General features: G+C 42.0%; 1 protein-coding gene across 1 annotated transcript in view; it reads right to left on the bottom strand.

The window, feature by feature from the left end:
• CCN4 (cellular communication network factor 4) overlaps window positions 1–24170 on the bottom strand; it is a 36133-nt gene extending 11963 nt beyond the window's left edge. Inside the window, exon 1 of the mRNA XM_061995351.1 lies at window positions 24064–24170. Coding sequence (XP_061851335.1) covers window positions 24064–24111 — 48 coding nt within the window. The 5' untranslated portion in view covers window positions 24112–24170. The remainder of the gene's footprint in view (window positions 1–24063) is intronic.
• Between the last annotated feature and the right edge of the window lie 465 nt (window positions 24171–24635).

Genomic DNA, 24635 nt, shown 5'->3' with positions numbered 1-24635 from the left:
GAGAAGGAGAAAACACAAAAATGACTCACTGCTTGCCATGGCCACAAACTCAGTAATTTTAATGGCCATGAATTTTACTACTCAAGTCTCAATGACATAAAATGAATAGGAGCACATTAGCAGTATGTTGTATCTAAGGGCAAAATACATTATCAGCATGTTGGAAAATACTCTAATCCTAAGTTTACTTTTGTCTGGAAGACTGGAAACCAGACTACAGTGTTGAAATGAGTTTGAAGAGTCCAAAATACACGACACATGAACATATAGCAGCAGGAAACCTCCAACTTTGCTTTTAAGCAACAAAGCCCTAGTTGCATTGCAATGTGCTTCTTTGCTTCCAGTTTTTACAGGGGTTTCAAATTATGTTCACATGTATTTGTTTCACTGTTTCAGATCTACAAGGTTTTACTCAAAACATTTTTCTTCCAGGTGTTTTTTTCATCACAATGAATTGAGTGAAGGTAAGGAGAAATTTTCATGTCCTCCACTTTATTGATGAGAAGAATCCAGAAAGGAAGATGACTTCTAAATTGAGTTCCTCTGGCTATTGGCAAAACTGGGGAAATGGTTATGAGGAGTTGGCAAATAGAGGTCTGCACAAATCATGCTGCCTTATCACCTCACACCGTTTGCTCCTCGGTGGTAATTTTTGCAAAGAAAAGGAATTTTGAGCTCATTCTCAGATGCACAAGCTGTGCTTTGCAGGACACATGCCATTGGGTGGAGTCCTTTTAATTTCCTGCAGTAGAACACATGAAAGGAATATTTTTAACCTACATTGCTGATACTGAGCAAATGCCAGATGTCATTGATGGAAGGATACAACGTAATCTGGATTATCCCCTGTCCTCTATCTCTGCTACACTCACAAGGGAAAATGGTCAGTGAGGAAATCTGTATTAAAATGTCCTGTTTACTACCATGTGATAAAATCAGCTGATTTGCAGACTGATCCAAACATCCTTAATGAAGGGAGCTCATGCACCAAGGCCCGAAAACATCAGGATGTTTAGAAATAACCCCAGATTCTGAAGCTTGGCAGTCCTGAACAGAGACACTGAAGTTAAAGCCACAACACCTAAGGATGCATTACCGAGGAAAGGATTGTGCATTTATGTCGTCTCTCTGCCAGATGACACATCTGCTTTCTCCTGGTTCCCTCTACTGGCTGAACGATTTAGCAAGCACAAAGAGTAGAGCAAGCTCCAGCATCACATATCATCCCACATGTTCCCATTAACCAAAACGATTTTAAAAGCCACCTCAGGAGACTTGCATCCACATGCACAGGGTTGAAAACATTCTAATAGTAACCTGATGCAGCACAGTTCTCAGGGGAACACACTGGCTGAAGCTTAATAAAGAAGTAAAAATGAGGAGGCAAAATGAAATATAAATAATCTGTTAAATAAAGCCACAAACCCTTCTATTCCTCACTTACATCTCAGGGCAAGCATAGACATTACTTAGTTTCATCCAGAACAAAGAGAGGTTAAGAACTTCTAATGCAGCTAGAGAGAGGGGCACATTAGCAAAGAAAAGCAGGACCTGGCTTATATCAATGGACTTAGGCCCTGAAGGTAAAAGTTTGTTTCTTCATCTTGCTCAGTTGAAACTTCTGAGATGAATATTGCTAAATATTTGCATTATTATTACACCCAAAACAGGTGGGTTGTCAAAAAGCCAGTTCTTACAGTAAGATAAGCAGTAATCACAGTAGCATTAGGACTTCCTCGCTGTTATACCCTTGCTACAAATCCTTAAGTCTCCATGAATGCTCATAACCTATCACAAGGTAATACTAATGACAAGTGAGCTGGCACCATGACAGAGCTATAAATCAGATTCTGCAGGACAGGTAATGGTAAGAGGAAAACATGATTATTCAGAGTTCATCTTCCCCAGAACATGAATGAGCTTCTAGATACCTCATTACAATTGACATGTATTGTAAAACAACAAGCTCTGAACCCAGAAAATATAAGACAGTTTTATAGATGTCAGGTGCCAGCTGGATTTGCTCTTGCTGTGCACTGTAGGCTGAGCAGAAAGGAATGTTCTGCATGAAGCATAACATTCAATAGCCTAAGAAAACAAAATATCCACAGTGAATCAATCCTTAATATTCCTGTGGATCTATGAGTGATGAACAATCAACTTCCCATAAGTCTATTTTGGGAAATGTGTCTCTGAGAAGAAAGCAGGCAGATTCTTGGAATAGTCTTTTCTAACATAGTTTAGACAACGAGTAAAGATTACATACATTCACCTCTTTGCCAAAATATTGCTTATACTGGCAAACTCAATGTGGTCTCACATTTTCTTCAGAATTTTCCATGGAGTGTTCACAGAAAAAGAACTTCCCAGTTAGAAACCAATGTGATGTTTGGGAAGTGTTGTCCCAGCAAGGGTAGCACTTGCATAGAATAGCATGACTTCAAAATGTTTGGATATCATTAACAAATTGTCACTGCCACCACAGACACCACCAATTGGGATATTAAACACCACAGTTTCTGTGTTCTAAGAGCATTTTAATGTCTTGGGCTGTACATGTTTGGTTTGTGCAGCTAATGACTTCATCCAGCTTGAACTAGAGTTTGAAAAAGTAACAGAGAACATCTGGAGGAGCAATGAGAAAAGGCTCAAGAAGGGATAAGCAGACAGACTTCAAATTTAGGAAAGTGGAAAGTGCATTTGGACCATTCAAGGTCACAGGGTTACAAACCATCCTACAACTGAACAGAACAAAACTTTGAGCCATGAACCATAAGCTGGGTAATAAAAGCAGTATTACAGCCTCAGCTTGTAGACAAGAGCAGACAGGTTTGGCAGAAGTTGAACTTTGCAATTAGCCATATTCTGCATTGTTTATCTCCTATTTTTCAGCCATGGCCTCAAAATCAAAAGGAAGATGCTTTCTGTCCTCTTGCTCCCTTGAAGACACTCTGTCCCAAGCTGGACAAAAAAAAGTGAAGTAAGTGGAATTAAGAAGCATCACTTATTTTAACATTTTTTTAAATTATTTTGGTATTCAAGGGGTTATTTTAATAAAAACAGAACTCTGCATTTTAAAGCATGAAAAATTTTGTTTCTGTGCCAGTGTAGAGCACTTTGACTTAAAACAACTTTTCATTTATAAGTTTCAGTGTTATTTAAATTCTCAAATCTGAAACAGTTTCCTTGACCCAGTAGCTGTACTTCCCTGGAGCTGCTGATGAACTGATGAAGTTATGTATTTCTATTTAATTTAAACAGCAATTTGCCTCCCATGTCAAGTTTCCACTCCTGCTCACTCCTAGCTTTACCTTTCTGAGTTGATCACCTTATTTTCCAATAGTCAAAGTGTCTTTCTCCTCAAATCCATGCTAAGGGCTAGTTACTTGCTCTCATTTTGCCAGCATTTAATAGTTTGTTTAGATGGAATATTGAAACAAATCTGGTCTGGGTGAGATCTCAACAGATTAATTAATTTCCTGGAAGCTTTGAATCTTCACTTTAAATGGAATATCGAGGGACTGACAGTGCAGAAGACAGTCAACTGAGATGGTCAGAGATCCAAAGGTCAGGATCTGAGATAAGATGCTGAGGAAGCTGGGCTTGGGCAGTGTGGCAAAGAGGTTAATGGATGATCTAATACCAATCCACTCTTCTCAGTTGTAACAGAAGGTATACTACTGGGAAGCAGCCACAAAATGTAGCTGGAGAGGTTTAGTGTGAACACCGGGAAGACAACTTCACTAGAAGAGCAGTGCAGCACTAGGACAGGTTGCACAGAAAGGCGCTGAATTCACTACTCTCGACTGTTGGGATTAAAGACCTCCAGAGGGCACTGGTGACACACACTTCTGGCACTTTGTGGCTACATACCTTATCCAAAATACTCATGGAATATACCCAGAAGCTCAACCAAACAACAAGATAACTTCATCAATCTGGTTCTATGTTGTCTCACCTAGTCTAGAGGAAGGAGTCCCTGCCCATGACTAAGGGGATTGTAACTAGATGATCTTTAGAAGGCCTTCCAACTCAGATCATTCTGTGATGATTCTGTTACACTGGTTCTGGCACAAGGAAATACAACCATTTTTGTTAAATGGTGCCTTTAATGCAGTCAGAATTGGTGCCTTTAATGCAGTCAGAATAATTCTGCTTTGCAGGTCCATACCCTCTGACATCATGAACATAGTCAAAATGATATTTTGCAGATTATTATCATCATTATATCTAACAGGAAACATACCAGAAGTCTGGTTTTATAGCTGGAAGATTTCAAGATATAAGAAGGAACGAGAAGCTGCTGCTACTGCTACTTTAATGAACCCTTTGGAGTACATGGCATGCATGGCTTCATCCAAAAAAACATAGCTGCCATTCAATATAGTGTTGTATCATTACATCAAAACCAACTCAAGACTCAACGAAAGATGAGCAGTAAGGCTCTATTGTTACATCCCTGTGTTTAAGTGAAAAACAGATGGAGCTTACAACTTGTCTGAACAAATAGCAGCATTTCCAGATAAAGGATCCCATTGTGAAAGGAATTTTTTTTTGTACCAAGCATGGCATATTTTGGTTACTGTATTTTATGAGATGTTAGACAAAAAATGTAGGTGGAGGACATATAGGTCAGCAACATCCTTAGGGCCAAGAGGAGATGCCAGACTTTTGCACACTCTAGAAGGTCCTGAAGCTAATTCAGAGTCTGATTGCAAAACACTAGGACCCAGCTTGTAATGATTGATATTATCTTACCCCTTGCCAGGCAAAACTACAGCAAAAGCCCCTTGTCACATCTGAGGGGAGTTAGCTCTGTGTGTACAGACAGGTCAGTAAAGTAGCATTTGTGTATTTGAAACAAAAGCATTCACATCAATATCTGCCACAGCCTGGTTGTCTGGTCTGGGTACAGTCAGGTCACATATTTGTGAGGAAAGCAGATCTTCTTCACAGAATTGTGGAATCCAAATGTTCAACCAGCGTCTGACTAACGTCTGAGGCTGTATCTAGAAAATCAAATCAGGAAACCACAGAAAGCCAGAGTGGGAGAGAGATATCATCAGATTGAATCTCACACTGAGCAGTGGAAGCGAATAGCTGCAGTATCACAATTCTAAGTACCAACACTTCCAAATCCCATCCACACAATTGCTCTGTTGTGCTTGCAAGGACAAGTTGTGAGCTTTGGTCTCCACCACTCTTCGTGGCCCAGCTTAGCTCTCCTGCTCTCCTGGCTCCATCCTCTCTATTCCTTCCCACTACAGAGACAGCCTGAGGGTGTGGAGGGCAGCTTCAGCAGTGGGAATGTGGAACATTCAAATGTGACCCCTTCTTTTTTTCTTCCTGCTTGATTATGACACTTATTCCTCTTCCTAGCCAAGTGCCAAAGCATAGCTGCAATGTAGAGAGTTCACAAAAGATGAGAGGACATTAGAATAGATCTTTTGGTCCAAAAGAAGAGAACCTATTACTAGGAAGGTGGGAAGAGGAAAAACCTGCAGGACTCACACCACTGGATAAGATTTCTGTCAACAAAGATTCGGTCTCATTCAAACCAGACAGAATGGGAAGAAGAGACTAAGAAGGATGAGAGATGCAGAACCTCTCTTGCAGGCTCCAGAAACCCCACTGACCCTTGTTTAACATGTATAATAATATTGCTATACCTGGAGGCCTTGTATTGTGCAAAATTCCACAACTGTTATCCACTATGAGAATCCCTGAGAGTATCCAGCTTAATTGGCAAAGACCACAGAACAATGCTTATAACACTGAACTTCTCATACCCAGAAACATCTGTGCAAGAGTCTACTAAATCACTGGTGCTCACTGCATGAAGGTAGAAAGGACTGTACAAAATACCAGACAGTGGAAAACAAGTTCCCATGATTGGAACAGATGTGATGGACTTACTGAGAACATTATGGCAAATACAGAGAGTTTAGTTCTCTTCTATAAGGCTGTAGCAGTGGAAAGGAACCTTAACATTTGTATCTGAAAATCAGATTGTTTTAAAAGAAAACAAGGGATTGTTAGGCAAGTGGTTTTGATCACACTAATTTGGACAGATATAGGAAAGACCAAAGAGATGGCAAGAGCTGCACTGCTACTTATCAGTGTCCCTACATAGTGTCTGAAGTCTGACAGGAGAAAGCTCAAGGGGGTAAAGGAATTATTTGTGGTGTCCAAAACTTACTGAGATAGAATAGTACTATTTAAATTAAGGAAGAAAAACAGGAGTTGAAGCTGATGAGATACATTCAGACAGCAAGAGGTTGGACTGATGTTCTGAACAAGTGCCAAGCATATGGAAAACTCTGAAAACAGGATTGTAGGGATGCTGAGATATATAAGAAGTGAATAAGTGTTGTTATCATACTGAAGGTGCAGAGGCAAAACAGACTCATATAGCCAGGAGACAAACCACAAAACTCCCTGCAAGTTGAAGTCTTATGAAATGGTTAAGGTGGGGTGAGGGGTGAACAACAAAGATGAAATAACCAAAGTGCCCATGTTGTCACAAAGAGGAAAAGGGAATTGAATGCTTTCTACTTGCTCCCCCGTCAAACTCTGCAAACATCTTGTTACATTGGCAGCAGGACAGAAACAGTGCCATGGTCTATGCTGCTTCCAATGTTTAATTTTCTGTCTTCACTGTTTTACAGGTCCCTTCTTCTTCTTTCCAAATCCTAAACAATATTCTCCTTGCATTGCTCTGAGTGGTATAAACTGATTCACACAAATAGATGCATATCCAAATAATCTCCTTCAGGTTCAGAGATCTGAAGGAAAGCATAATGTGATACACAGCACAGAGCAGATGATGCTTTAAATCACTTCCTCAGGGAACTGAAGTATTGAATTCCCTGGGGACACATTCTCCCTAATCTTTTTTCTTCCTAAAGCTGATATCAAGCTTTTAGCCGTATCACAGGGTACCAATGTCAAACAATTGCCTCTTAAAATCCCCCCAACAGATTTAATAAGACATGTTGTCACTGTGTTTTAGAAAGTGATGAAAAGGTTCTCAAAAGGAAATCTGAAGTACTTTGCAACAATGATATCTGATGTCTAAATGAGGAGCGAGCAGCAGAATGCTAAGCACACACTTCTGAATATTTTTTCTTCTGACTCAAAAATCCACAGAACTAGAACACACACACATATACAAAAAAGACTAAGGAGTTTCAAATAAACCCAGTAAATCAAATGGAAATGTAGCTGCAAGCTCTGGGTTAGTTCAAGTGTACAGAACATGGCTGGGAGGGAGTCTGTGTCCATGTACATGAGGGTGACAGCGAGCCAGAAGCATGGTGACCCATAAGCTAGAGAAATGATGAATTGCTATGAGCTCATGTTAGAAGTTAATGCGAGATCAGCACAAATGACCTTGCCAAATGTACGGTGAGATCATTTAGCAGGACTGTGGTGATTAGCTGAAGGCCTCCTTCTCTTAAGCATTGCTGAGTTTTTCTGTCCCAAATCCCAAACAAACCCAGTCTAACTGGAGGAATTTACTACCTCAACGTGTGGAACAGGATCATTACTTGCCAAAATATGTATCCAAAAACTCTTCACACAGATGCTCTTGGAGATCATGAAGGTTAAAGCTATAAGGATGGAAGAAACAAGTAAACAAATCTGGATTTTTTTAGCTAGTTTTGGATGATAGTCAAGACCCCAAAGCAGATCGAAGTACAGGTTTTGCAAGAAGGAAGGAGGAGACTGTAAACTGAGTAGATTCGATGTCTCTCATCATTGAATGTACCAGATCCAGGACACTCCTGTGCTGAGGTTTTTATGATCTGTTACAAGAGACAAGCCTGCCCAAATACTTCAGAGTCTACTAAAAGGAGAATGTTGGAATAAAGCATCCTCTTTCTTTGACATCTGGAAAACTGAGATCTAATGATACTCTCCCCTGCCTCCTCAGTTCAGTCCCAGTGGCAGTCAGATGGGCAGTGTTGTGTAGTACCTGAGTCTAAGGAATATGCCAAAAGAGTCCACAAAATGAATGTCATTTAGCATGAAACTAATCCTTTAAAGTTGTCACCAATCTGAGATAAAGGAGTCCTTCATAAGAGAGTCTAGTCTATCTGAAGATCACGTTAGAAATCAACACCATCATTGCTTTCAGTCAGATGGAAAAATAATAAAGCAATTCCAAAGAGCGCATCTAATGAGATGTGGAAAACCATAAAGTGCTTTTACATTATTATTCGTTTTCTGAACACTATCATTAACTCCACCTGAGGTCCAGGCCCAAGGAATGAACAAACCTACCAAGCTCCACTTTTTCTTAGGAAAATAAATGTTGCTTTCAAGCCAAGTCCATCAGGAGGGCAAAATTTTGGAGTACACAGTCACTTGAGGTTCAGTCCATCCCATTAAAGACAGAGAAAGAATGTTTTTCTTCTCAGTGAGTGCAGAAGCTACTCAATTCTTACACAGCCAAGAGGATAACTGATCAGCTCTCCCCTAGGTAAGAAAGAAAAGCAAAGCCCTTTCACAAGACTTGTTTGTCTAGGAACGTAGCTGGAGAAAAGAGGTCAGTGGGAGAAAGTCAGTTTTGTTTGGGACCTGGAAGTGCCAAGGCAATAAGACATATTTGCAAGTGAGACTACCAAAAGGAGCCAATGTAAGCAGCTCCCTTTTAACAACAATTGTTTAAGAGAAGGAAAGATCTTTTGTAACATAGACAACATAGCCACATGGTTATTGCACAGGGAGGCGTCTTGTTCTCTTCTCATAGGCATTGCAAAGGATAAATGGCAGCCAGAACAGCATGACTAAAATATGAGTGCCTTGAAAGAGTATTGATACTAATTAAAGTCATATGATTTACACAGTCATATCAATTTAGAGCTACTCAACAAACAGAAACCACTGACAATCAAATGCATATGCACAATGGCTCCAAGAATGTCCCTGAGTAAATCATCAGCTCCCTGTCCAGTGTTGTAAAAGATTGAAGATTTGGTTATGAGCAGCTACTGTACTTACAAGTCACTCAGTGTATCAGTGGGATCTGTTACACTGGTGAGGTGACACGTAAAAGGCCTCACTCTCCCCAGCTTCTCTGTGCAACTGGCTGCACTGACAGCTGCTGGATGCAAACCCTGAGCCCCTCTCTGCTGACAGCAGAGATCACTGCACTGACTACACAAAACTTCTTAACTACTCTAGATAAAATGCCTAAATTTAGGGCTGCTGAAGGTAGAGAATATAAACTCGAGACTGAAGGACTAGGGTGTGACTTTACTATTTGAACTCAGATGTTAGCCTTTTAGTGTCTGTAGAACAGGGGTGGTAATGCTTCTCTTGCTAAAAGACACAAACCCTGAGGACTATGACCTGCCCAGACTATGAAGGAACATGCAGCTGCCATCAAGGGAGATGGCAGACAGAGAATAAGGTCAAGACAGATCCTGAGAGAGTTCTTCTGTGAAGATATGGGTATGGATAGGCAGAGGTAGGAAAGCCAGAGATGCTAAAAAGGCTATAAGCCTGTGGCTATGAAGGTGCCATGCCTGGGAAAAAGAGATTTCTATCCATTCATCAATACAAAAATCAGTATTCAGCTTTTAACTCGTGTATTTTGCTGAATGTGACTTTCAGGTGTGTCTGTAGGACTTCAAATGCAGGGGGACACCACAGTTGAGTACCCTCAAAACTTGTACTTTGGCAAAAAGACAAGGTTTCTCTATTTTGTTCACAGAAGGGGAAGGATTAACTGATAGCCAGTATATTCCTCAGCCTGGATATATACCACTAGCAGAGAGCTTTCACTCAGGAAGTCACAGCCAGGTTCCCATTGATAGGTGTGATACCATCAATGTCTTGGATTAAATAGCTGTACAATGTCAGAATGAAAACATTTGTGGGTGTGAGGAAGGTTTTGCTCTGGTACAAAAGGGCTGAAACATCCTTGGCATGTAATTTAGACCAAGCTGGAGTCTTATGGTCACTTTCTCACCTCATGCAATAAAGATTCTATTTACAGAATATTGATGTGTTGGTCTTTTGCTGATGCCCTTGACAGAAAACTCATGGACTGAATTTTAACTGCTACAAATTAAACTTAGAAGCTACAATTATTTTTCAGCTCCACAAACACACCACCAGAAAGGGAGGGTTGGAGAGAAGTGTTTTCTCTGAAAGCAAGAGGAAGTCCTGTTTTTGAGTAAATTGTTAAACCACAACAGGATGTGTAATGTGTGGGGATGTGCAAAAGAAAGAAGAATGAAAAGAAGAAAAAAGCTGGTCTGGACAGAGAAAAGGAGGAATATTTGCTTTAGGGAATTAAATCTGTGATGGTGAAGCAACACAACTGCAAGATTTGAAGGGTTAAACTGTCTGTATACTCGAGCGTGAGCAGGAAACACACAACTGAATCAACAGAAAAGTCAACTTTGGAGTCAAAAGTGCATTTTTTAACTTGTCCTTTTCTTCTTTAAATCTACCAAGGAGATTAACAGTTTAGATTTAATACAAAAAACCCCCCCACTGTGACTGTGCAACTCCTGCACCAACAAAGTACAGAGAGGGGAGAGTGCAGGTTCCAGTGTGCTGGCAGACAGATGGCACTTAGTAGCAATAGCATCCACTTTTCAGATCACCACAGAAAAATGAAGCCTATTCAAGGTTCAAGGAAGTTGGGAATTTACAGGCTTGAGGATGATGGCCAGACCCTAAGGTCAAGCCAATTGTCAAGCAGACAATTCTCTGTGGACCAGACCTCCTGTGACTGTCCATCTCTCAACATATAAGTCAACGTTTCGCCTAGAAACAGGCCACTTTTCTCCTCTGTCTTCTATTCTCCTTGGCCCAGTAACCATATGAAGTTATAATTTCAGTTTTCTTTTTCTCAGTTTCTTCAGCCAAGCTCACAGTCTCAGAGGACTGTCTTGTCTCATTGGTTTCAACTTGGATTCAGACATAAAGAAAAGATATAACAGAGCACTGATATGGATCTGATCTCATGTTCCTGACCCCACACAGAATTCCCATTAACTTCTCAAGAAAACAGTTGAATTCAGCATTTTAATTGTAACACACAAAGACTTTTCTTCCCCCTCCCCCTGCTCTCCTCTGTCCCCTGTTTCTGCTCCAAAAACTGTCTCTTAACGTACTGTGTAAGCTTGAGACAATGTTCATTGTCTGAAACACTTTTAGCTCATCAGAACAATAGAAAAAGGCAGGAAATGTATTTGGCAATCAGAAGGTGAGTGAAAAATGTGAGTTTTGTTACTCACATGGCACTTGGGTTATCCTTCCTACTCAACCTCTTTTATGGGGGAAAACACAGACACACAAGCAAGCAAACCTTGTACAAAGAGACTGATGCAAAATGAGAAGGAACAACTGTGGGTGTTGGTTGTTTTTTTTTTTTTCAAATGCACTTATTTTGTAAGCCAATGACTAATAATTTAAGCTACAAACTGATCTGTGGTTGAGGGCAGTTTAGGGCTGGTCCTCGGGAACCACACGTATTCACAACTGTAGTCACAGAGTCCACAACCAATAACCTCCTTAACCAGAAGGGAACAGATACTGCCTCCTTTTTTTAGTAACTTTTCAGAAGAGGTTGCCTGGGTTTTACAGTCCTTCTGCTATGCTTTTGTCTTATTTTTCAGCTGTAGGAGTCATTTAGATACATATCCTGGGCTTTTTTTTCAGGTGATTAGCTAAAGCAGGGTAAATGTTGATCTATCATTTCATGCAGTAGATCTCAATAGCATCAGATAATCCATATATGTAGCAGTAGAGCAAAAACCAAGTGAAAACTGTAGGGAATGTACATCATTTAAACTTTAGTAACTTTAAAAGGAAATAAGATGACTACAAAATATTATGAGATTAAAAGATATGAAAAAGCACTGGTGCTTTCCACAGGCAGAGTCTAAAAAGCCAAGGCAAGTGCAAGGAAACAGCAGGTACCTTTGTAACATGAAGATCATTTGGAATGATTACTATTCAAATACCTCACACTTCATATATATATTTGACCTTGTTGAGAAGGGAATGAAAGAATGGTTCATGAGTAAGTTCTCATCACAGATTCTCCGAGATCTTCTCCATAGCTTTGAATTTAAGAGGATTCTTTTTATTAGTTTTGCTGCTTGATAGCATTCTTTAAAGAAAACCTTGAATTCAGATTCAAAATAATCACAATGTTTTCTCACAGTTGTTAAGTTTCCTTACCTTGTCATAGACAATTTCTCTACATCTTGTCTGTGTTGGTCTGGGTTTCTGTGGAAAGCCACATTTAAAATGCTACAGACCTGGCATGGAAGGACACTTCTTTTGCCTGCTAGCTCGTGGCTAGGAACATAATTCTTTCCTTTTCTGAAAATCAGCAGGGCTTGGCCGAGAATATTTGGCTTGTAAGACTTGGATAAAGTTAGTTAACCCCTGATGTAAATTCACACAGCCATTGTGTTGCAACACAGTTTGCAGCAGGCATTTGCCTATCTCTTTCTGTGCAGTCTCATGTCAAGAGGAGGCTACTTGAGGTTGTGGGTACATGGACACTTAGGACAGTAGTCTAGGTTTAAATCCTTGGCCAACCTCAAGAAACACTATGTCCTTGATGCTAACAGGATAATAGCATGGGATTCTCTCACATTTTGGCTGCCTGGAGCAGTAGCTGAGCAAAGCATCAAGGATGTGGAACCAGAAGGACCACAGGGAGAGGCAGCCAAGGGAAGCCTGCAGAAAAGATCATCCATGTCAATTTCCCATCCAAGGCCTGAGAGATGGGCTGATCCAAACAAGTTTTCTAAGGGGCATTTTCTTTTTTACCTACAGGGCAGTAGTTGGCAGAGTGATGGATGCAGACAGCATCTTGTCCCATGTACTGTGCAAAAGGAGGAGTGGGTGCTGATGAGTTCCTGAACAGGGGGAAAGGACTGTTCTTGAAGAACTGGCCCAAAAACAGCAAAAAGAGCAAACTTGGGCAATTGGAAGGAGAAGGCTCAGAAGAGGTCAGAGTCATATCTCAAGCCAGCCTGGGCTTTGAACTACAAACATTATTTCAGACATGCTTGGACCTTAGATCCTGTTTTAATATGCATCAGAAAGCCACAGAAAGCATTTGTACCTTCCCTTCCACCCCCCAAAAAAGCTGACACGTTGCAAATGAGGAAACAAGAAAAAAAAGAGAGAAACCATTAGATTTGCCCTTGGCTTTCACAAGGCTTTGGAGACAAAATAATTACTTTCAAATTAAATACAGTGGAAACTACAAGCAAGGAAACGAGAACACCTCCTGGCACAAATTCATGAGGAAACAAGAAAAAGAGTGAAGCCATTACTACAGAAAAATTATGTATTGTGTGGGAGAATGAATCGTTTTGTCCCCAAAGTCACTGGAAACAGAACTGAAATTCAGGGCTTTGGCAAAAAAGATTCCAGATAATGAATCTAAAATAACTGGTTCAAGCAGTAAATGTGAAGACTGATTTACGTGGCGGTAACAATTCTCTGGATGTGAATCAACACAAGGCACTTTCATGAACAAGCAGACCATGTCACACTTTGCTTCTAGTAGGGATTGCTTATGGTGCAAAACAGCACATTTCACGAGGGTGAAGTTATCAAATAACTCTGTTTTCATATATGGCTCAGGGTTGAGTGACTGTCCCAAAGGCAGACAGGATGCCTGTGGCAGAGCCAAAAATAGCAGCTAGGTTTCTTGTTCCTACGCAGTAACCATACCACTATCCTTCCTCCTCCACTCAGCTAATCACAGAATCTCAAGGGCTGGAAGGAACCTCAAAAAAATCATCCTGTCCAGCCCCCCTGCCAAAACAGGACCACCTAGAATAGGTCACACAGGAACTCATCCAGATTGTTCAGTTCTTAATGAACATTAGAAAGGAATCGTTCCACTGAACTGACATTCAGATGATGTTAGTTCAATCAAATACATTTTATCTTTCAACCATCATGTGCACTTGATGCTTCCAAAAGGACCAGATTCTTTCACCTCTCCAATACCTTCAAATTCAACAAATCATTGATGATCAGCAGTTTATAACTTGATTAATCTATGTGAAGTGGGTCCTTCACATGTGATTCACTTTTACTTGCATGCAGCTGTGATACCTCCTGGAATTCAGGTCTAAACCAATCAGGTGACAAAATTCTTGTCTCTGACCCAGCGACCTGCTGACATCATGAATGGCATCAAATAAAAAAACCCCAAACAATCAAATCCCTTGCCCAGGCCATTGCTGCATCTCCAACACAGCACACTAGCATGGGGAGTCCTGCACACTGGCACTGAAGTGCCTTGGCAGGTCCCAAGGAGAAAGTTGTTTCACTTTATGCCCATCAGCACCAACATACCTCCCCAAAAAAACACATCATGAACATGCTGCCACTTCCTCATCGTAAACAACCCCAAACAGGAATGTTGCAACATCCCAGAATGGTAGGGGTTAGAAGGGACCTCTAGAGATCATCTAGTCCTGCTAAAGCAGGACCACCTAGATCAGGTCACAGAGGAACACATCCACGTGAGCTTGAAAACCTCCAGAGAAAGATACTCCACACTCTCCCTGGGCAGCCTGTGCCAGGGCTCCCTCATCTGAACAGGAAAGAAGTTTCTTCTCATATTCTTTTGTGTGTTTCAGCTTGTGCCTGTTACCCCTTGTCCTGTCACCGGGTGCTACAGAAAAATACTGGCCCCATTCTCTTAACACCCTCCCTTTAGATATTTATAAGAGTCAATAAAATCCCCTCTGTCTTCTCTTCTCCATCCAAGCCCCTAAACTCTTAAACACAAATGCTTTCATGCATAGAAGACAACAGCCATGTGTTTGGTCTCTGGAAGGATAAAGATGAATTTCTAATTATATGGGTAGTGACACGTTTGCTTGTCTTTGAATAACTGGTGTTGGCTGCCTATAACCCACAGCAAGCCAAGCAGGAGTGGGAGTTGTGCACAGAGTCTACACATAGGCACAGGTTTGGTCTCCAGGATCCCTGACAGGCGAGGGCAGTGTTGGTACACAAATGACAGGGCCGTGGTGCTCCCCAGCAGCCCTGCACAGCATTCTGCCTCTTCCAAACATCCCCCCCGGACCATGGTAGCTCCACAGATAGGAAAAAAATCCCACATTTGGGAAGCCAAAACATTTCTATCCACACGGCTTTAGAGGCATTTTTTCCTAAGAAAGCTCCCCTTGTATTTTACAGGGTGAGCAATAAAACCTGGATCAACACCTGGTTACATGAGAATGAGACAAATGCAATTCTTTAATTACTCCTCTATAAAATGCTACACTCATGGAAGATGCTGAAGGTTTTAAAGGGATATCAACTGTGCTGTCAAAATATCAATTTATTCCTCTAATCAAATACTTCAGTATGGAAAGCATTTTAATATTGCCAGGGGTGGGGAGCAGCCAAAAATACGTCACAAACATCTCCTTGAGTGCAAACAGGCTGTCTGTGTGATACATATGGAATAACTGACAAAAAAGGTAAAAAGGCATGGGGATGTGTGTATATGCATGTGTATATTACATAGATGTATGTGTAAATCACATAGAATTATGTATATCATCTAAAAGAAGCAGAAGTATCTTATCTGAGCCTGAAACCAGTCACGTAGTACATGGTTCCACTGCAGGCTCAGGAGCTCACCCACACCCAGGTAGCTTCGGTGGGTGAGAAATCCACCAGCCTGCATGAGCACAATCACACCACCTCTTTGGGGAAGCCCAGTGCATCAACAAAGCTTAGTGCAGGATTTGATGTAAAATATGGAAAAATAAGTCAAGTGATACACATCCCCCCAAAAATCCACTCCCTCACAGATGTCAATTTGCAGCTTCTCTGACCTCTATGTAATTTTTACATGCGATTTTTGAAACATACACTTTGAATTCTGAAAAAAACAGTGAAAATAAATAATGGATAATCTCCATGAAGGAACTAAGGTGTTAAACAGCAGGGATATTATATATTTAACTACAGTAACTTCCATACCTAGGGTCACATGTGAAAGAAAAACACAGAAAGAAGCCAACTAAATTTGCTCTCATTCCCTTCCATCAGTATATATCAGCTCACACACAGATGCTGTGGATATGACCAAGTCCTCCAAGACCAAGATCCAGGAGAAAATATTACTGGTAGTGCTTACAAATAAATCATGTGCTGAATGGCCAAAGTAGTTAATGGAACCTGGATGTTCTCCTAATTAATTTTCCACTTTTTTTCCCCTCACAGAACTGTAACCAAAGAGTTTTATAGTGTAATTCACTTACCGAGTCTCAGCATTGGCTACAGGTCTTGTGGTTTGGTCCTTCCTTGCTAAACAGCTAAACTAATCCAGCTGGGACCTTTAAGCCTGGGGAATTAGTAGCTTGTGGGCAGCCAAGTATATGTGCCAGCCATTTGGAGGAGGGCTTAATTTCTCTTGTATGGATTGCAATGTCTTTGCCTTCTTATCAGCCCAGATGCAGAAGGTTCCCTTTCTCACAGTTGGTATAAGCCAATGGTCATAAATGCGTGCTATAGTCTGTTTGGTCGTTATGCATATACAGAAAGATGTTGGTGGACATCAAAACCCATGAATGAGAATTCACTAGTCAAAAGACCACAGATGCAGAGTGACCACTTGCAACACAAACAGGAATGCCAACCACACCGTATTTCAGACATGGCAGTGGCAATGACACAAGCATTTAGAACACAGTCAGGAGATTATTTAAGACAGTGATGGCTTTTCTTTTGGAAGTTACCAGTCTCTCTATAGAGCCCTTGTTCATTAGTTTGCTCAATGTAAGAAGTCTGACTCCTATGTGGAGTAAAACAACTTCACCAGTGTCACTGCTTCAGGTGATTAGAGTTGTCCCAAAAGGCACTAAACTAAGTTTCAGGGATGCCATGTTTCTTTTCTTTCTATATAATCAGCCTGCCACAGGTCAAGCATGCATAAATGAAAGTGAGGAAACTTCAGCAAGAGAAAGAAACAATCCCTCACTCATCTTGCTATGTCTTGTTAATCAAAAAGCTCCGGTAAGAAAGGACAGGACAATAGTCTGGAAAGCTAGCAGAGCATGGAAAGGAATCCAAACTTTTAAACCATTCAGATATTAAAGTTTGGGTTGCATTCATACATTCAGGAAAGGGCAAAGTTCTACTGTGCACATGTAGTTAAAAAATTGCTACCTTCTAAAAAAACTTTCAAAAACCATGAAAACCCTGTATCCAGAGCAGCTTTGATCAAAGTTGTTGTGTCTGTGTGACACTGTTCTTGGTGGCATATAGGATGTTTTGTGTCAAGTACTTTACAGAATCACAAAGTTGATTACTATTTACTATGTTCTTTCCATTATATACATGTACTATATGCAGTCGTTCCAGGTCTCTAGATCTAATGTAGCTACCAGCTCTCTCAAGCTTAACAGTAGCATGCTGCAGATGTAATAAAACCAATGCTTCATATCCACCTGGAAGCATTTCACTAGGGGTGATTTCAGTATGCTAGGAAGGGAAAAGACAAGATCACTTTAAGCTGTGTAGAAGGATTTTGTTTCAGCTCTAAAGATATAAAAGCAGGCAAGGCATTACAGGTATAATGAGTTCTGTTCATTTGAAATGCTGGACAAAGTGACTTTTCTATGCTGTCCCATCACCTAGAACAACACATTTTTTTCTTATAACTCCTTCCAAATCTGCAAGGCCAGCTCTTAGGGGAAGCTCATTTTGCAGGACTGGAATTGTTCCATGGCAGCAAAGACCTAACTGTGCACATGTCCAGCAACATCAGGATCCAGGTGACTCACAGCCCTCTATGGATGATGCATCAACCCACAAGCATTTCTGCAAATACCTCTCAGGTTTCCCTTTGGGCTCATTGCATGCCATCCTGGAGTTCAGGAAACTTGGCCTTGCAAATTGCTCATCTCTCATTTGCTTTATATGTTAAGTAGAATGACAGACCCAGACTAATAAAACAGAAGAACAACATTGGAGCTATTGAGAAAGAGAAGAGGAACACAGAGATGATCACATAGTCCCGGAATGCATCATCAACCCAAAGATTAGAAGTTCATTACTCAAGTTGTGCTGCAAAACCTAGCTTAACTGTTATCTTCTTCCACAGCTGTTTCAGCCTAAAGGCTCTCCTTTCCTTCCCCATCCACAGGAAGAATTACTTACAGAGCAGAACCAGCTGTTGGCACTCACAGAAGTGAAAATGCCCTTTCTCCCTTCTACTTTCCCACACCTAGCAAAGATGAAAAGAGAATTCAAAGCCCAGCAGCAGTCTATTAGAAGACACAAGGGATTAAGAGGAGTCCAGAAGCTTCACCCAGGATGCCAGAATAAGCAGCAGCCATGAGGGAAACACATAATGTTTGAGAATGGATGCAATAAGTAACGCAGATACCAGTGGAAGTATCTCCCAGGGCTGAGAGACCACCAAGATGAAAGAGAACTGGCTTGAAAACACAGAGCAGCACTGGAGAACGGCACAGAGCTTCCCCAGCAGCAAGTCAAAGTCTCTTGACCCAGGAACACACCTGTAAAAACAAAGCCCTGCAATCCCTCTGTCAACTTACAGCAATGGGAGGCTGAAGGTAACTCACCTCAGGATGCAACAGACCCTGGGTGAGATGAAACATGGAAGAGGAGTGATAAGGAAATGAAGTGTTGTAATCTCAGTCCGAGAAACTGGATCTGAATTCTCAGTGGACATTAGAACACAGGAAAAAAACAAATGGATGGACTTTGAGCCCATCACTGCCAAGCTGACAGCTTCCAGTCAGAGGTTGTATTTAATAGAATCAGAAAATTCCCCTTTTAATATAAACACACTAAGAATAAAGGTGGTTGAGTTATAAGAAAGCAAAGGGAGAATCAGGGGGAACATCTTAATCCACGGTGCCTGTCTTCAAGTCCTGGTGAGAAACTGAAATCTGAAAGAGTGAGGATACCTTATTCTGCTTTCTGGTCCACAACATGAGACACTCCTAGGCTTGATGCTCCAACGTGTCTTCAGCTGAAGCTGTGGGTGTTCAGCTTTTGCCAGGCCACAGCTGCCAGTGTTCGCATACATGATACTCTGTTTTAAACTGCTTCATTTCCACTTGTTCATGAGAGCCAGGGCTATCCAGACGAGAGTGCTCAAGACCCCGCTGGGACGCTGAGGCCATCCAAAAAGAGCAGTTCTCAGTAAGCTGAGCACTGGCAAGATGCTAAAGCAACTCTTAATAGCCCAATGTGGGAGTATAGAGTTTCTGAAGAAAGAAGTGTCTCATAAGTGTGTGGAGGACTTCTGAAATTTTTGACTGGTGCCTTTTCATAGCACCTGGGGAAAGCAGGAGAAGCTAAACATGCACAAGTCTTTGAAAAGACACCCAGTATCAACAAGTAAATCTCATGTTTTTGCTAAAATCCACACATATCATTTTTAACTAATGCCTTTCCCTGGAAAAGCCACACTAGTAAAATACTCACACTGCAGACAGGACTGCTGCCACTGTGTGAAACAGAGACAGGACCTGCCCAAGGGGACACAAACAGGCAGCAGCACAACTGCAAGGGTGTGAGGAAGCCAATTTCTGTCCCCAGGCCTGTCTTGGTTGATGTTGGCACACTGGCAGTTAATGACTGTCAAAGCAAATTCAGACATTGAGAGAAGAAGTTTTGAAGAAAAAGTGCAAAAGCCTCCTAGTCTCAGCAAAAACTCTTTGTGTCTCTATTTAGGAGGCACTTTCATCAGAAACAAATTTGGGTTTGGACCTCTGATGAAGCCCATTCAGTGCAACCCTCATGATATTGCCTGGACAATGGTTTCATTCTGCAAATGGATTTGTGAGGGAGAACTGCCAAATAAAAGATCAGCTTTGGGAAAGCTCCATGAATGGTGCAGCCATACTCACAGGGATTATGTCTACCAGCTTCAAGCCACAAGATACTCATTTGCATTGTTCACTCTTTGGCTGCTGTAACCAGAGTAATTTTGACACTTACAATTTATGGAAGGATAGAAGCCCTTTTAAAGAAATGTGTATCGAGCCTATCTTTGATAACCAGATGCTGTCAAGCAAAGGGAATAGTGGAATCTTTAGAGAGACAAGATGTATCCTTTTTGAACCTATGCTGCTTAACTTTGAACCTATGCATCATTCTCCAGGTTGCAAGCCTGAAGCCTTCTCTAAGAAACACCCAATAGACAAAGCTCAACTCACCTCCCCTGGAGATACATGGGATTTTTGCAGGCAAGAATAAAGGTGTCTGGAACTTTAGCATTAGAATGTATGAGCTGCTAATAAAGCAAAGAGATAAATTAATAAATCAAACCACAGCTTTTTGGTTTTTGGTTCAAATTTGGTAGAAATGTGGTTTTGCCTGGAAGAGGCCAAAGAAGTGTAATTGTTTTTTCCTGCCACCAAATCCAAACATTTAACAAATGAAATTCTTGGCTTCACATCTGTGTCAGTAAATCTTCCTAAAAGGAGAAGGAAAAACCACACATTATGGTTCTCAAATCACTTTCCACACAGCCTGAGGCAGCCCTGAAGTTGGGTCATTATCAGTGACCATCTAGTGAAATCAATGTTTGCCAAGGACATCGTGCTTATATAAAAACATTTTTGAACATGCTCCTCCTCCCTCCCACCCATTAAAGCCAAAAGCATGATGTGTGTCTGCCATGACTGCCATCATATCAAACAAAAGCCCCAGTACCTGCCTACTAGTTGATGTGATGAAGATGTTTCTTTGCTCTTTGACCTGCTGCTGAGCAGCACCAGTGAAGAAAAACTCTGCAGGTTTGCATTCACCCTTTCTTTTGTTTTTTTCTTTTTTTTGGTTTAGATTGTTTAGATCCACACATCACCCATTCCTCCACTTCAAATGTTTTAGTAACCTCTAATGCTGTTGTTCTTCCTATATTATCTCCTTTACTAATTTTCTACAAAGTGCAGAATTGCTTTTCTAATCATCACCCTGGTTTGAGATATTTCATCCCATCTGAACAAAGTATCTCATATCTACCAAGCTGTCAGGATTAAAGGCTAAAGATCCTGGCTCTGATTCCTCAATGTGCAGCACTAAAAGGGGCCAACACATCCAGCCTTAAGGTCCTTGCTGCAGAAGTGACTCAGACACTGAAGAATCTCAGCCTAGTTGAGAGAACTCAGATTCCCATAGTCACAGCTCCTTTGTCTGTGAAAAAAAAATTATCTTAAGGAATGTTTGAAAACTTATGTCTGAAATTCCAACTATGCTCAACTATTTTTCTCTTCCCAAGCCCATCATCTGTACAATTATGCCCTAGTAAAAAACCCTGTTGTTAAAACCATTTAAGAACTCAGGAACTGCCTGTAGCTTAATTGGGGCAGGGGACGCTTCTGTAGAACCTGATGGTTGCCTTCTGAGGTATCCTTTGAGACCTGTCTGACCTTTTCATATTAATTCCTCTGCCTTTTCTCTTGGAACATGCTTATATATTCCAGTTATATTGCAGATAGATAGTCAACCCTTCTCTTTCCCAGTGGAGCATATTTATCTGTCCATATTTCTTCATATATATGAAGTAATGAGTCCCCATGGAGATCACATGACTTTGTGCACAGTGACCTGCCTGATGCTATCTGGATGTCTCTGTAGCATTGGGAAGACCTTTATTACCTTTATTATTGTTGTGATGATGTCATTGAAGATGCAACTCAGACAATGTAGTAGGAAAGCATCAGAGCTTCATCAGCACTGATCTGTTATGACTTGTATGACCTAGCTGAAATTCTCTCATGATCAAGGTGGCCATACCAGCTAAATATTCTCAATATTCCATACCATTTGCAGTATCCCTTGCACCTTCAGATATCCTTCCTTTTACCAGACCAAACAGAGCCTGCTCTTCTCTCAGAAGTCCTTTAAATATTACATAGACTAATGCTCCTTCCTAGTTATTCTCTCCAGCCTCTCTCATCCCTCCATGTTATCATTCTTTTCATTCACATTCCCTCACACTCTTATATACACCAGACAGGAATCTACCCTTCATCAGTTGTCTAGCTCCCAGTCCAGGTGTGGAGAAGACCCACAGAAAGTCTGTTCAATGCTAAGGAGAAATCTTTTCTACTCAATGGTTTCTAAACACAACCTTCTAAGGTCTAGCCTCATGAATGTGTTCAGGAGACGACAGTGTCCTTGGGATGCTTCAGACAGAGAGAGCTCCACTTTGCCTGTAGGGCTTGAACAGGAACAGTTGGAACTCAGGACTCTTTTTAGACTACTTTTGAGACTCTTTTGAACCTTATTTTAGATTCTGTTTCGACCAAACACACTGCCAGCAGTATTTGGACTGCACTCACTCCCACAGCAGGCGTGTGTGTCTCCATGCACTCACACACGCTTTCATGCTACAGCAGCTTTTTTCTAACAAACATCTTTGATGTCAAAGGAACCCAAGACGACCACTGTAAAATGTATAAGGCTCACACACATATCCTCTAGCAACACTGTTGGGCGGGGGGGGGGGGGGATTGGGCTGTTCTCCCTCTGTGTGGTTTTTTACTTGCTCAACAAAACCCAACTGAGGTAAGTATGAACTTACCTTAGAGAGCACAGGAGGTGTGGTTTGTTTGTTTGTTGTTAGTTTTTGGGGGGGTTTTGGTGTTATATTTTCTTTTCTAGAAGAGGCACTGCTATCAGTCCATCACCCACGCGGGACTTATCTCTGCCATCTGCTTTCACACAGGTGCGTTTGGTCTACCACACCGTGTGTGCTACTTTCTTGCTTTAAAGCCTCACTTTACCTCGCAACACACAAGCCAAACCCCCGATGCCAGCAGTCCTGGAAAGAAAAATCCTCCCTGTGCAGAGCAGGAGACGTTACGCTGCTCCAAGTAAAAGCATTGCTTGAATACAGCTCCACACTTCCCTGGCTCAGGGGATGCCTCAGGCTCGGGCAGCTCAAACGCATCCTTAGGATTCCACTTCTTGCCACTCTTTTTCGGGGTCCTCAGACACCCCAGTCTGGGGGATGGGGGCTGGGGACATGGCGGGTCCCGCCGGGGATAGGCACCCCCCGCACCGGCACCGGCACCGTCGCAGTCACCTCCCTGATCGCAGCCGCTCTCAGCAAACAGCTCTCTCCTCTCCCAGGGATTTTGCGCAAGCCGCAAACACGCACCGGGAATAGAAAAGAAATGCAAAACGCGCCCTTCCTCTGAAAGGAGTCACTTTCCCATAAAGCTTGTCGCAAAGAGGAGGAGAAGGAAAGTAGCTACTGACTGCGTGGACCGGGCAGCTGTGGAGATAAGGAGTGGGGGATACAGCCCCCTCCTCTAGCGCACACCTGGGGCTGCTGCCGCGGCACCTCGGGCCCCAGCCCCAGCCCCTGCCCCGGCCCCGGCCCCGGCCCCAGGGCTGCTGCGGCCCCGGCCGTCGGGGTCCGGCCCCTTCCACTCCAGCCCGCTCCCCCTACAGCTTCATCCCAGCTGCTGCCGTGACACCGGGTCCTCTGTTGCCCCACAATACAATTAGTAGCAATAAAGGGTAGAAAACCAAACCAAGTAAAAACACAAACACCAAAAAACCCCAAGATCTAAAATAAAAAGGAAAATTTATTTTAAAACCCACTCCATGTCAGTTTTCATGCTCATCCACCTGCATGCTGAGCAGATGTACTCAACTCCGAGGCACTTCTGCAACTTTCCTTTCCTTTCCTTTCCTTTCCTTTCCTTTCCTTTCCTTTCCTTTCCTTTCCTTTCCTTTCCTTTCCTTTCCTTTCCTTTCCTTTCCTTTCCTTTCCTTTCCTTTTCCTTTCCTTTCCTTTCCTTTCCTTTCCTTTCCTTTCCTTTCCTTTCCTTTCCTTTCCTTTCCTTTCCTTTCCTTTCCTTTCCTTTCCTTTCCTTTCCTTTCCCCCACAGCTCACCTTTGCTTCCTCACTCTCACATCCCCCACTTCCCCAGAGCTCACCAGTGCCCACCTTCCCACACGCACCACATTCATTCTCCCAGCCCACCGTGCATTAAACCCAAAGTGTGTTTGCACAAGACGAGTTTCTCCTGCAGTTTCTGAACTCACCTGCAAAATGCTGCTTGTTGCTAGAATCCAGGGCAAAAGCCACCTCATCCCTGGAAGCCGGGATTAAATACATTGATTGAACCCAGATTTAGAGCCGTTTTGAACAAAAACACCACTTTGGGGAATGCAGAGCAATCCTGAACTGGCAACCTAACCTAGGCACTCTGCCTTTTTCTCTTGGCTCTTTGGGGATTTTATTAAAGACAGATCTGACGTCAGGGTGAAGGACGAGCCCTGCATTTTTCCTCTGGAGAAACTTTTCCTGCCTTCACTTCTTCATTTTTGTGCGTGGTGTTGTCCCACCTCCTGCATTTCAGTGTATCGCCGTTCGCCAAAGGGCTCTTAAAGGGAAAGCTGCAGCGCCCTGGTCCATCACGCTGCAGTTTCAGCAATGCTCACAGATCACCCCTCATCTTCCTCGTGGCATTCAGACTCTTGCAGCTTAGCTGGTAGGGAGCAAAGATGTTTGTTCTGTCCCCACTGATTATGATGAATGACCTGCCGTATGTACAAATACACACAGACGTTTGATTTATTTAACCTTTTAAACGGAGTGGCTTCAAGTGGGGGAG

Source organism: Colius striatus, chromosome 4, assembly GCF_028858725.1.
Source record: "Colius striatus isolate bColStr4 chromosome 4, bColStr4.1.hap1, whole genome shotgun sequence".
Taxonomy (NCBI): Eukaryota; Metazoa; Chordata; class Aves; order Coliiformes; family Coliidae; genus Colius; species Colius striatus.
Note: the sequence above shows the minus strand (reverse complement) of the source record. Positions and strands in the feature narration are given on the sequence as shown.